This window comes from Nomascus leucogenys, chromosome 18 (assembly GCF_006542625.1).
Source record: "Nomascus leucogenys isolate Asia chromosome 18, Asia_NLE_v1, whole genome shotgun sequence".
Taxonomy (NCBI): Eukaryota; Metazoa; Chordata; class Mammalia; order Primates; family Hylobatidae; genus Nomascus; species Nomascus leucogenys.
In genome coordinates, this window is record NC_044398.1 from 29,646,021 (window position 1) to 29,658,664 (window position 12,644).

Consider the following 12,644-nt stretch of genomic DNA (forward strand, 5'->3'; position numbering starts at 1 on the left):
GGCTTGGCTCCAGGATGGTAGTGTGCCTCTTACATTGCCCATGTCCTTTAGCAGGGCCCGGTGGGCTCCAGGTCCCTCCCACTGTACAGAGTTGGGTCCCTGCCCTGAGGCCCTCACAACCCCTCTTTCTACTCACTTGGGAAAATCAGTCTGCCCCTTTTTTCATCATGCTTTTTTTGGAGCTTTCTGGATGGGAGAGATAGAAAATCCTCATTTCCCTGCCTGCCCACCACGGTAGGTCTCGTGGCCTGGGAAGCCTAGGGAGATGCACATTCCACTCAGCCACGGTTTCTCCATGAGGGTCATGGCCTCTCCAGTCTGCCCCTCCTGCCTGAGCAGCAGCACAGTTCCTCGTCACCATCCACATTGCTTCCCTGTGCAGCTCCTAGCCCCACTAAGACTCCCGCCCCTCTGACTGTTGGTCCTTTCACCACAGTGGTTGCCAGGAAAGAGGGTGGGTTGGTGTCCAGGCTCTACGTGTTTCTGTTCCAAAGAGCTGGAGCCAAGATCATGGGATAGTTGAGCCTGGAACAAAAGGAGGAGGAGAAAAGATGGATGCAGTGATGGGTTTGCCATCTGGGCCTCTAAGAGGACACTTGTAGACTCCATGCCCCACTTGGGCTGAGAATTTTCTGCAGATCTGGTTATGCCGAGTTTCTCTCTTCTAGTGAAATGTCTCAAGAATACCCCAGCCTTCTTTGCGGAGAGGCTCAACAAGGCCATGAGGGTATGTAACTTCCATGTGCTGGTTGCGATGCCTTAGCCTTGCTTGTGCCTGGGACCAAGGGCTGAGGGTGGAAGGCCTGGGGAGAGCTAAATCTCAGCCGAGAGTTCCGAGGACCTGGGTAGAGAGGGGACTGGAGGGCCCAGGGCGGGTGGGAAGGTGAGGAGACCTGGTGCTCATGCTCTTGGGTGGACTCTCTTCAGGGAGCAGGAACAAAGGACCGGACCCTGATTCGCATCATGGTGTCTCGCAGCGAGACTGACCTCCTGGACATCAGATCGGAGTATAAGCGGATGTACGGCAAGTCGCTGTACCACGACATCTCGGTACGGGCCTGCTGCAGGCCGACTGGGCTCCCTTTTGGCATCCCAGTCACCTGTGGAACCTCCCTCCTTGGCGTGGCCATATGCTTGGCCTCTGTGCTGTGTGTGGGCATCTTGTTTATGGACCTCGGACTTGCTCATCCCGTTGCCCTTAAACAGATTATAAACTTCTGAGGGCAGGTGGGTCATGACCTTGCTGTTGCCCCCACCTTGCATCCCCCGGCAGCATCAGAGAACACTTGGGACCTCCCCAACCTTGACCGTGACCTTCAGCGTCCCGACCACCCTGTGATTCTTTGATCTGTCAGTGAGAACTCATGTCCCAAAGGCTCTGTGGAGCTCTGCTGTCACTCCCTGACAAAGCACTTCCTGCACTCAGCTTTATGGCATAGGCCACATAGTAAGGCCGTTCAGAGCGAGGGCCCTGGGGGTCACACCACTTGGAGTCCAGCTTTTCTACTTGCTAACTGTGTGACCTTGAACGGCTTCCTTAAACCTCCCTGAACCTCGGCTCCATTGTCTTTAAGATAAGAAAATAATCGTTCTTTCCCGGGAATGTTGTGAGTATTGAGTGAGGCAGTGCAGGTCAAGTGTCTATTAAACACTAGCCACAGTTGTATCGCTGTGTGGCAGAGCCAGTCTGACAAAATACATTCTCAGCTGCGTGATCTAACACTCAAATTCTGAACTCACATGAGCCTTGAAATTGCACCATGGGGACCACGTCCTCCTACCTTAGACTCAGTAGCATTTAATGATGGTGGACATGTCATCACAGGAAACTCACTTTGTTTCCTTGGCTGTATGAATGAAGCTGTTGCTAGAGAATTAGTAATTCTAGGCTGGGTACAGTGGCTCACGCCTGTAATCCCAGCACTTCGGGAGGCTGAGGCAGGAGGATCACTTGAGGTCAGGAGTTCGAGACCAGCCTGGCCAACATGGTAAAACCCTGTCTCTACTAAAAATACAAAATTAGCTAGGCGTGCCTGTAATCCCAGCTACTCGGTAGGCTGTGGCAGGAGAATTGCTTGAACCCGGGAGGCGGAGGTTGCAGTGAGCTGGGATCATGCCATTCCACTCCAGTCTTGGCAACAGACTTCGTCTCAAAAGAAAAAAAAAAAAAGAGTTAATAATTCTTTACAGAGTATCTCCTGCGTGCCAGCGGGCTGTGGAAGAAGCCACATGCCTTACCCTCAAGTTGCTTAGGGTGGAAGGAAATGATTAGAAATGAGCCAAGCCGAGCCTGCACTCTTAGAGTAAGTGTAGTGGCCTCAGACAGAGGAGAGATCCCTGGGACCTGGGAGGTCCGGGCCTGCCACTGGACAGTCATGTGTGAGGAGATTGCATTTCCTGAGCAGGACACTGTGTTGCGTTACATTGGTAACCCCAATTTAAGGAAGCATAAATGCACTGGGAAAAGAGCGGTATTGGTTAGCCCTGGGAAGTGGTTTTTAGGATGATTATAATTTTTGGGGGGGTTATTCATTTGACGTGGATAGTTGAGGTGAGTGCTGCTTTCCATCTTCTAATGGGGGCCTGGGGAAGGCTAAATTGCATTTTTTAAGGTCTGTGCCGCCTGCTGCAGGACCTGCAGCGGGGGAAAATTCCCCAGGATGGGGCTTCCTCCCTATAAGGTGCTCAGGGCTGAAAATCAGGAGCCAGAAGGCTGAAAGTGACCGTGCCTCCCTTAACGGATGTCTTCCTTGTTTCTGTGGCCAGGGAGATACTTCAGGGGATTACCGGAAGATTCTGCTGAAGATCTGTGGTGGCAATGACTGAACAGTGACTGGTGGCTCACTTCTGCCCAACTGCCGGCAACACCAGTGCCAGGAAAAGGCCAAAAGAATGTCTGTTTCTAACAAATCCACAAATAGCCCTGAGATGCACCGTCCTAGAGCCTAGGTCTGTCCTCCACCCCTCCTGACCCGTATAGTGTGCCACAGGACCTGGGTCGGTCTAGAACTCTCTCAGGATGCCTTTTCTACCCCATCCCTCACAGCCTCTTGCTGCTAAAGTAGATGTTTCATTTTTCTGACTCATGCAATCATTCCCCTTTGCCTGTGGCTAAGACTTGGCTTCATTTCGTCATGTAATTGTATATTTTTATTTGGAGGCATATTTTCTTTTCTTACAGTCATTGCCAGACAGATGCATACAAGTCTGTTTGCTGCGTACACATTTCTGGTGAGGGCGACTGGGTGGGTGAAGTGCCGTGTCCTCGCTGAGGAGAGAAAGGGAGGTGTGCCTGGGAGGGTAGCCTGTGCATCTGGTGAGTGTCACGAGCTTTGTTACTGCCAAACTCACTCCTTTTTAGAAAAAAAACAAAAAAAGGGCCAGAAAGTCATTCCTTCCATCTTCCTTGCAGAAACCACGAGAACAAAGCCAGTTCCCTGTCAGTGACGGGGCTTCTTGTAATTTGTGGAATGTGCCTTAAACCTGAATATCTGTAGCCAAAACTTGTTTCCACATTAAAAGTCAGCCAGCTCTGGAATGTTCTGGAAATGTCTTCCTGGTACCAACTTGTTTTCTTCTGCTTGATTCTGCCCTGTGGCTCGGAGTTCTGGGCTTATCAGCCAGTGAAAATTCATGTAACCTTACGTAGAGATTTGTGTGCAGGAAACCCTGAGCATACACTAGTTTGCAGGGACTCGTAAGGACATGGGAAGGGAGGTTCCCAAAATCCAGGCAGGAGGCCCAGACACCTTGGTTGACTGCAGGTGCAGTGAAGTCCACTGAAGGTGTGGTGGGAAGAATGTAGTCCTTCACCCAGGTCCCAGACGGGAAGAAGGTGTGTGCTAATTCCTGATGCCCCTCGGCGGGGGCCAGAGAGAAGGATGGGGACAACCCAGAGAGTCACAAGACCAGCGCCTCCCCTCAGGGTGCCTCCAGGCTGAAAGGGGCTCCTGGCTCTGGTCTTTGGGGACCCTGTGCCCCTTGGTTGGTGGTGTGAGGGGAGACAATCCATAAGAGAGTTTCTGAGAATTATGGTGTCATGTCCAGAAGCAGGGGTCTCCACTCACTCCTTTTCCAACCTCCTGTGTTGAGGTTTAGAAAGGACAGAATTGACTAGGCACTATGGCCCATGCCTGTAATCCAAGGACTTTGGGAAGCTGAGGTGAGAGGATCACTTGAGCTCAGGAGTTCAAGACTAGCCTGGCCAACATAGTGAGACCCCCATCTCTACTAAAAAATTTGGTCAGGCGTAGTGGCTCATGGCTGTAATCCCAGCACTTTGGGAGGTGAGGTGGGCAGATCACCTGAGGTCAGGAGTTCGAGACCCAGTCTGGCCAACGTGGTGAAACCCCATCTCTACTAAAAATACAAAAATTATCCAGTCATGGTGGCACATGCCTGTAATCTCAGCTACTCAGGAGGCAGAGGTTGTAGTGAGCTGAGATCACACCACTGCACTTCAACCTGGGTGGACACAGTGAGACTCCATCTCAAAAAAAAAAAAAAAAAAAAAATTTACCTGGCATTTTAGTGCATTCCCTGTAGTCAGCTACTGTGGAGGCTGAGGCAGGAAGATCCTTAGAGCCCAAGAAATTGAGGCTGTAGTAAGCTGTGATTACACCACTGCACTCCAGCCTGGACAACAGAGCGAGATCTTGTCTCAAATGAAAAAAAAAAAACAAAAAGAAATGGGAGAATCCAGAGAGACTAGGCTAGATCAAGCCTGCTGGGTCCTGGCAGGAGCCCCAGGGAGTAGCTCATCTGCAGACATTTGCTTGAGGACTGCCCCGTAAACATAGAGGAAGAATGACATCCAAAGGATGTGGAGCAGCCATGATCTGAGAACTAGCCTGGTCTACCTGAGATTGATGGCAGGTCCTGGTCAACACGTCAGCTCTGCATCAGAGTCCACGCCTCAAGCCCAAGCTGAAGCCCCATCCCTGCTGCTCTCCCAAGAACTCCTCTGCTAGGGCAGGCCCCTTGCCCTTGGGTGCCAGGTGGGACCTGCCTGATGGGATGGGGTGCTTGGCATATACAACTTGCCATAAACTCAAGGTGACCCTGGGGGCCTCCTGAGTTGTGATGGGGCCTAGGACCAATGTGCTCTGATGTGACCATATTCTGTGACATTGCCTTGCCCTGTTTACTCCAAAGTTCCCAGCCTGGTGCCCAACAGGCAATATTGCACCTACAGACACATTTACTTTGGTTTCCAAAGTGTTTTTAGACATTTGAATCTGTTGCCAACATTTAAACATTGAGAGATTTCATATTTTTAAAAATCTGGAATTCTGGCTTCTCTTGAAAACTCAGAAATTCTGGCACCATGGGGCTTGCATTCCTGCATGGCTGGAGCTGAGTTGCAGCTGCCCCTTCAGGCCTGTACTCCTTATTTGCCGTAGGCTCCCTCTTATATTACACTGTGTCCATGTCACCCATTTGGCTCCTGCAGGCCTTTGGGTTTGAGACCCTGGTCTACACACTCGGGGACCACCTGTTGTAAAGTTCATCAATGTGCTTTGGTCAAGGAATAGACCAAGGTGGATATCCAGGCCAGAGTGACTCAGCGAGTTTAGGTCACAGGCGTATACTCCACTTGTTATATAACCTGTTTGTGTAAGTTCATACTTGGCTCAAAGCCAAGTATGTTTGGAAAAGGTATAACTGCCCTGCTGATGCTGTACAGACATTCTTGGGCTCAGATGGGCATGGCTCCACGTGCCGTGCACTGGCACCCAGAGAGAGAGTGAAGCTACTGACCCCTGTAAGGGAGAGTGACCATCTGGCAGATAGACAGAGGGGAGCCAGGACACAGCTCGGCTTGTGCCCAGAGGGAGAGTTAAGCCGCTGACCCTGTAGCTGGCCTTGCAGCCCGGGAGTGCACCTGCAAGCATGGGGGTGGCAGGAGCCGCAGATCTGGAGAAGACAGCCAAGGTAAAAGTGGACAGTGTGAGAGCTGCTGATGAGATAGCTGCTGAATAAAACTACATTTTACCTGCCTATGGCCCGCCAAGTTTTCTTTCAGCTATCGCCCATCCACCCAGTCCCCTCGAACCTCAGCATGGGCTGGAACCTGACCCTGGGCATGACATTTGACATAGTCGTGGACCTGACACCTGTGTTTGTCCTAGTCCTGGTCCTCCCTGCCTTCCTGTTCCTCTCACTGCCCTCATGGTCACTCCCAAGGGATCCAACCCATGTTAAGTATGGGCTGGAGGACTGCATAAATGCCTCATGATCTTCCCAGAGGCAAAGGCACCTACTGCCTTCCAAGGTCAGTGGGAGTTTGGGATCAACACTGTTATTAGGCTTAGGACAAAAAAGGTAGGGAGAAAGACATGCATCCTTACAGGTCATCTTTCTGGGATAGAACACAATGGGTCTTTTCCTGCTTCCCGGATATATTAGTCAAGGCCAGTCCATGCTACACATCTAATCTGACTTCTAAAATAGCAAGTAGAGGACGAAGCACCAGATGAATTCAGCCCTGAGAGAATTTTCAGTAGCTGTGAGGGCACTGGAGGAAACACTATTAAATAGTTTTGCACCTGAGACAAATGGCCTTACTCGCCTCACCCTAGTTCTGGTGGTATTTGTCTCAGGTGCAAAATTTAAGAAAGAAACCTTGCAGTGCTCACCCTGTGGCTGGGTAGATGGTCCCTGAAGTGGTGGTTTTCAAGCCTGAGTGTGTATCAGGATCATCAGGGGAGCTTGCTAAAGAACAGTTCCTGGGGTCAGACCCTCACACATTTTGAGCAGGTGTGGGGGCTGGGAAACTGCATCTGTAACCTGCTGTAATCTAATGCTTATCTAAATACTACTGTACTCACACAGAGAACTCCCCAAAAGTAGAGGTGTTCCTCCGGAGGGCAGATGAGCAGATGGCACAGTCTGCTTGGAATTCAGTCAGGTGACGAGAGATGAGATGAGGCACTACCTAGCTTTGGGAAGAGGGAGCTGAAAGATGAACCTTTGCAGGTGCCTACGGTCAAAGTGGTGCTTTAATGCCATGCCATGCCCATCTTGTGTTGGCCTTGGCAGGGAGTTACAGTCCTAGCTTAGGACCTGGCCCCTTATTTCTGCTGTAGGCTCTTTCCTGCCCTGGCCGAGATGGAGTGGAATGAGACCTAGAAACAGATCAAGCTAAATATGTGTCCTCAGAAAGATAAAGGTTTACATTTTCACCCCCATCAAATCTGAAAGCTCTCTGCCTGTGTTTTTCTAAGGGACAGGGACATCATTACTCAGTCCACAACCTGGCCTCATATAGGGTCCCCTGTCAGTAAAGGAGTCAGTCAAGCCCACCAGGTATACCAAGGACTCTTACCTCAGCCCCTACTCCTTGGAAAGCTGCCCCTTGGCCTAATATTGGTGTTTAGCTTGAGCCTGACTCCTTCTCAACACTAAGAGCTGATGAAGTCCTGAAAGAGAAAGAACTCTGACCTGAGAGTCAGACATCCTTATTCTGATCTCAGCTCAGCCCCTGATTTGTTGTGTGACCCTGGGTAAGTCACTTCCCGTCTTTTTGACTTTGTAAAATGAAGGGTAGACTAGAGGAGAGCTTCTAAAACTTTAATGTGGTCAACGAAATGGAATAGGAAATTCCACAAGTCTGTCCTTCCACAAAAGCAGCAAATAAGGTGGCAAAAACTCAAACAAATTTATGGGAACTCTGGAAACTAACTGAAAGTTTATAGCAATCAAGTGAATACCTAAGAATAAAAGCTGGATTTAGTAAGCTTTGTTGTGTTTTAGCTTACCCTGGCCCCATCCCCCACTATCCAGCATGGCAGCAGCATCAAAACCAATATCCCTCATTCCCTGTATAGGTTCCTGTCACTGGAGGTAGCGGATTAGACCTTATTCTCAAGAAGTATGTTTATTTTGATTTGTCAGGTTGCTCCCTGAAGGACTAGTTCAAATGCCTTGTTTTTATTTTGCCTAATTTGGAGCTCTCCCAAAGTGAAGATGGCAGCCTGGAAAGACATTTCAAGGTCAATGTATTAGTGGCTCATGCCTAGGGGAAGGAATAACATTTGGAGCAAACAGGAGACAAATTGAAAAGCTTCAGGAGGAAAGGCTAGGAAATAAGATTCTTTGGGCAGGAATAAGGACTTTAAAGGGCTTCCACATATTCCTGGAAATCTGGAAGGCCATACACATGCCTAGGGCTGGGCATGTGCTTAAAAAGACTTGAGAGGGCCCTATGCTCTCACCTCTTCCTGACCTTCAGGCTCTGTGCAAGCAGGAAGTGAAGGCTAAGGCATAGTTATAAACTGCATGGATGAAGGTTGAAAGGTGTGTCCCAACACAGAACACATCTGCAAATGCTAGGAGGCTTTTTGTTGTTCCAAGTGTTCAAAGAAATCTTTTGAATCACTAGCTGACCACTAAGCTAACCAGAGACTTAGTGGCCACACCTGACAAAGAATACAAACTAAAAAACTAAAAACGTAGTTCAAGAAAATAACAGGCTGGGCACAGTGGCTCACATTGGTAATGCCAGCACTTTGGGAGGCTGAGGCAGGTGGATCTCTTGAACCCAGAACTTCGAGACCAGCCTGGGCAACATGGCAAAACCCCATCTCTGCAAAAAACACTAAAAATTTGCAGGGCCTGGTGGCACACACTTATAGTCCCAGCTGCCCAGGAGGCTGAGGTGGGAGGATCACCTGACCCTGGGAGGTCCAGGCTGTAGTGAGCCATAATGCTGCCATTGCATTCCAGCCTAGGTGACACAGTGGAGGAATAATTTTATTTCCAAACTTGCCACATTATAAATAATATTCAGAATGTTCAGTTTTCAACAAAAACTATGAGGTATGCAAAGAAAGTATGGCTCATACATAGAAAAAAAATCTCAATAGAAACAGGAAAGCTCAGACATTGGACTTAACAGACAAGACTTTAAGTCAATTATTTTCAAAAAGGTCAAAGAACTAAAGGAAACCAGGAGAATGATGTCTCACCGATATTGATAAAGAGACTGGAATTATAAAAAGGAACTAAATAGAAGTTCTGGAATTGAGAAGTACGCAAATAAAAAATTCATTGGAAGGGTTCCAGAGCAGACTTAAAAAGGCAGAAGAAAAAAATCAACAAACTTCAGAATAGGTCAATTGAGATTACCCATTCTGAGGTGCAGAAAGAAAACAAACAACAACAACAAAAAAAGCTAACTGAGCCTAAGACACCTGCAGGACACCATCAAGTTTACCAACATACACCTAATAAGAATCAGGAGAAGGGTGAATGTAGAAGAAATTTTTAAAGAAACAATGGCTGAAAACAATGAAAGACATTAATCTACACATACAAAAAGCTCAATGAATTGTAAGTAGGGTCAACTCAAAGAGACACTCAGTGTGACATTGAGACACATTATAATCATACTGTCCAAAGACAAAGCAAATCCTGAAAGCAGAAAGAGCCACTGGACACATACAAGAAATCTTCAATAAGATTAATAGCCAGTTTCTCATCCAACATCATGGAAGTGAGAAGGCAATGAGATGACATATTCAGTGTGCTGAAAGGAAAATCTTGGGTGGTCTTGATACTTGTAGATGTTCATCTGTGTCTGATCATCTGTGTCTGAGCATTGAAGAGTTAGGTATTTATCATAGTCTTCACAGTCTGTGCTTGTTTGTACCTGTCCTTCTTGGGAAGGCTTTCCAGATATCTGAATGGCTTAGGTGTTGTGCTGTAAGCTGTATCTGCTTAAGGATTCACCCCAAGCCCAATCACACTTTGGTTTTTTTTTTAGCCTCTTGGAGGTACTGCCTTGATGGTCTTGGACAAGATTCAGGATTCTTTGGATTACCATACAGAGACTCTTGTTCATTCCCGTACTGTCTCCCAGACAAAGGGAGTCCCTCTCTCTGTTCTAAGCCACCTGAAGCTGGGGGTGAAAGGACACAAGCACCCCTGTGGCCACCACCACTAGGACTGCACTGGGTCAGACCTGAAAGCCAGCCACAGCACTGGCTGTCACCCAAGGCCTGCAGTTACCACTCCCTGGCTACTGCCTATGTCTGCTCAAGGCCCTGGGGCTCTACAATCGGCTGGTGGCAGAGCCAGCCAGGCTTGTGTCCTTCCCTTCAGAACAGCAAGGTCCTCCAGGCCCCAGCTGGGCCCAGAGGTGCCATCTGGGAGCCAGCAACTAGAGTAAAAAATCTTAGAAGTCTACCTGGTGTTCTATTATGCCAGTGAGATGGCACTGAATCCACAAGATGCAGTCCTTCCCTCTCTTGCTTCCCCTTTCCCAAGGCAGAGGTGCCTCACTCCATGGCCACCGCCACCACAGGCCCACAGGGAGTACTGCCAGACTACTGCTGATGTTCCCTTAAGGCCCAGGGAGTCTTCAACCAGCTTGTGGTGAATGCTGCCTGGCATGGGACTCACCCTCCAGGGCAGTGGGCTCCCCTCTGGCCCAGGGGAGGTCCATAAATGCCATCCAAGAGACAAGTCCTGGATTTGGCAATCCCAAGAACCATTTGGTGCTTTACTCTCCTGTGGTTGAGCTGGTACCTAAGGTGTAAGACAAAGCCCACTTTACTTTTCCCTCCACTTTTCTCTAGCAGGAATCTTGCCTTGTAACCACTACAGCTGGGAATGTGCTGGCTGAATCTGAACCTGAAACCGACAAGACTCAGAGTCTCACCCAAGGCCCTCAGCATAGTACCCAGGTATCTCTGCTGGTTATTCAGGGACCAAGGGCTCTTCGGTTAACAGGCAATGAATGCAGCCAAGACGGGGTCCTTTCCTTCAAGGCAGTGGGTTCCCTTCCAGCCCAGGGTGTGTCTAGAAATGTTGCCCAGGAACGAAAATCCTGAACAACATGCTAGCAGACTAAATCCAGCAGCATATTAAAAGCATTATACACCATGACCAAGTGAAATTTATCCCAGGACTGCAAGGGTCATTTAATATATGAAAATCAGGCCGAGCACAGTGGCTCACTCATGCCTGTAATCCCAGCACTTTGGGAGGCCGAGGCGGGTGGATCACCTGAGGTCAGAAGTTCAAGACCAGCCTGGCCAACATGGTGAAACCCTGTCTCTACTAAAAATACAAAAATTACCCGGGTGTGGTGGCGGGTGCCTGTAATCCCAGCTACTCGGGAGGCTAAGGCAGGAGAATTGCTTGAACCTGGGAGGCAGAGGTTGCAGTGAGCTGAGATCGTGCCACTGCACTCCAGCCTGCGCAACAGAGTGAGACTCTGTCTTAAAAAAAAAAAAAAAATAGATGTAATGCATGTAATTAATAAAATGAAAGGGGAAAATCACATGATCATCTCAATGCAGAAAAAGCATTTGAAAAAACCCAACATCCTTTCATGATTAAAAAAACACTAAACAAACTAAGACTAGAAGGAAAATGTCTCAACCTGCTAGAGGGCATCTATGAATAAGCCACAGCTAATATTGCAGGTGGGAATGTAAAATAGTACAGCTGCAATACAAAAGAGTTTGGTGGTTCTTCAAAAAGTTAAACATAAGAGTTACCATGTGACTCAGCAATTTCATTCCTACATATAGACCCAAAACAAATTAAAAAACAAATATCCACACAAAAACTCATATACGGATGTTCATAGCAACATTACTCATGATAGCCAAGAAATGCAAACAACCCAAATGTCCCTCAATTGACAAATAAATGAATAAAATGTGGGCCGGGTGTGGTGGCTCACACCTGTAATCCCAGCACTTTGGGAGGCTGAGGCGGGTGGATCAAGAAGTCAGGAGTTCAAGACCAGCCTGACCAACATGGTGAAACCCCGTCTCTACTAAAAATATAAAAATTAGCCGGGCATGGTGGTGTGCACCTATAATTCCAGCTACCCAGGAGGCTGAGGCAGGAGAATCGCCTGAACCCAGGAGGCAGAAGTTGCAGTGAGCTGAGATCATGCCACTGCACTACAGCATGGGTGACAAAGTGAGACTCTGTCTAAAAAAATTTAAAAAAGAATAAAATGTGGTATATTCATACAGTGAAACATTATTCATCCATAAGAAGGAATTAAGTACTGATACATGCTACAGTACAGATGGCCCTTGAAAACGTTATGCCCAGAGAAAGAAGCCAGATACAGCTAGACTATGTATTGTATGATTCTACTTACAGTAACTAAAAAATTCAAAAATTAAACCAAATAGACCTACGATGTAAACCAAAGACTAACTCACCCCCCATATCCCTTATCAGACAAGCTCTTCAGGGGATGCAAGATTTTTCAGCAGGGTTTCACCATTTAGTTTCCAAACCCTGCACAGCGGATTGCCACCATGACCTGAAATCCCAGATCAAGGTCATAATAAAAAACAAACAGGCTCATCATGCTGTAAAGCATGGAGGCCGAGGCGGTGGATCACTGAGTCAGAAGTTCAAGACCAGCCTGGCAACATGGTGAAACCTGTCTCTACTAAAAAAAAAATTACCGGTGTGGTGGCGGTGCCTGTAATACTCGGAGCTAAGCAGGAGAATGCTTGAACTGGAGGCAGAGGTTGAGTGAGTGAGACTCCAGCCTGCGCAACAGAGTGAGACTCTTCTTAAAAAAAAAAAAAAAATAGATGTAATGCATGTAATTAATAAAAAAAGGGGAAAATACATGATCATCTCAATGCATAGTATAGTATGTT

General features: G+C 47.9%; 1 protein-coding gene across 4 annotated transcripts in view; it reads left to right on the forward strand.

Moving 5' to 3' along the window:
• ANXA11 (annexin A11) overlaps positions 1-3,538 on the forward strand; it is a 49,520-nt gene extending 45,982 nt beyond the window's left edge. For 2 of the 4 annotated variants that reach the window (XM_030797695.1, XM_030797696.1), the window contains exons 13-14: positions 669-727; positions 928-1,728. In XM_030797695.1, coding sequence (XP_030653555.1) covers positions 669-727; positions 928-1,221 — 353 coding nt within the window. In that variant the 3' untranslated portion in view covers positions 1,222-1,728. Of the gene's footprint in view, positions 1-668; positions 728-927; positions 1,729-2,766 lie in introns of those variants that run through there. The other 2 variants (XM_030797698.1, XM_030797697.1) reach the window with 2 other exon arrangements.
• Positions 3,539-12,644: the final 9,106 nt, after the last annotated feature.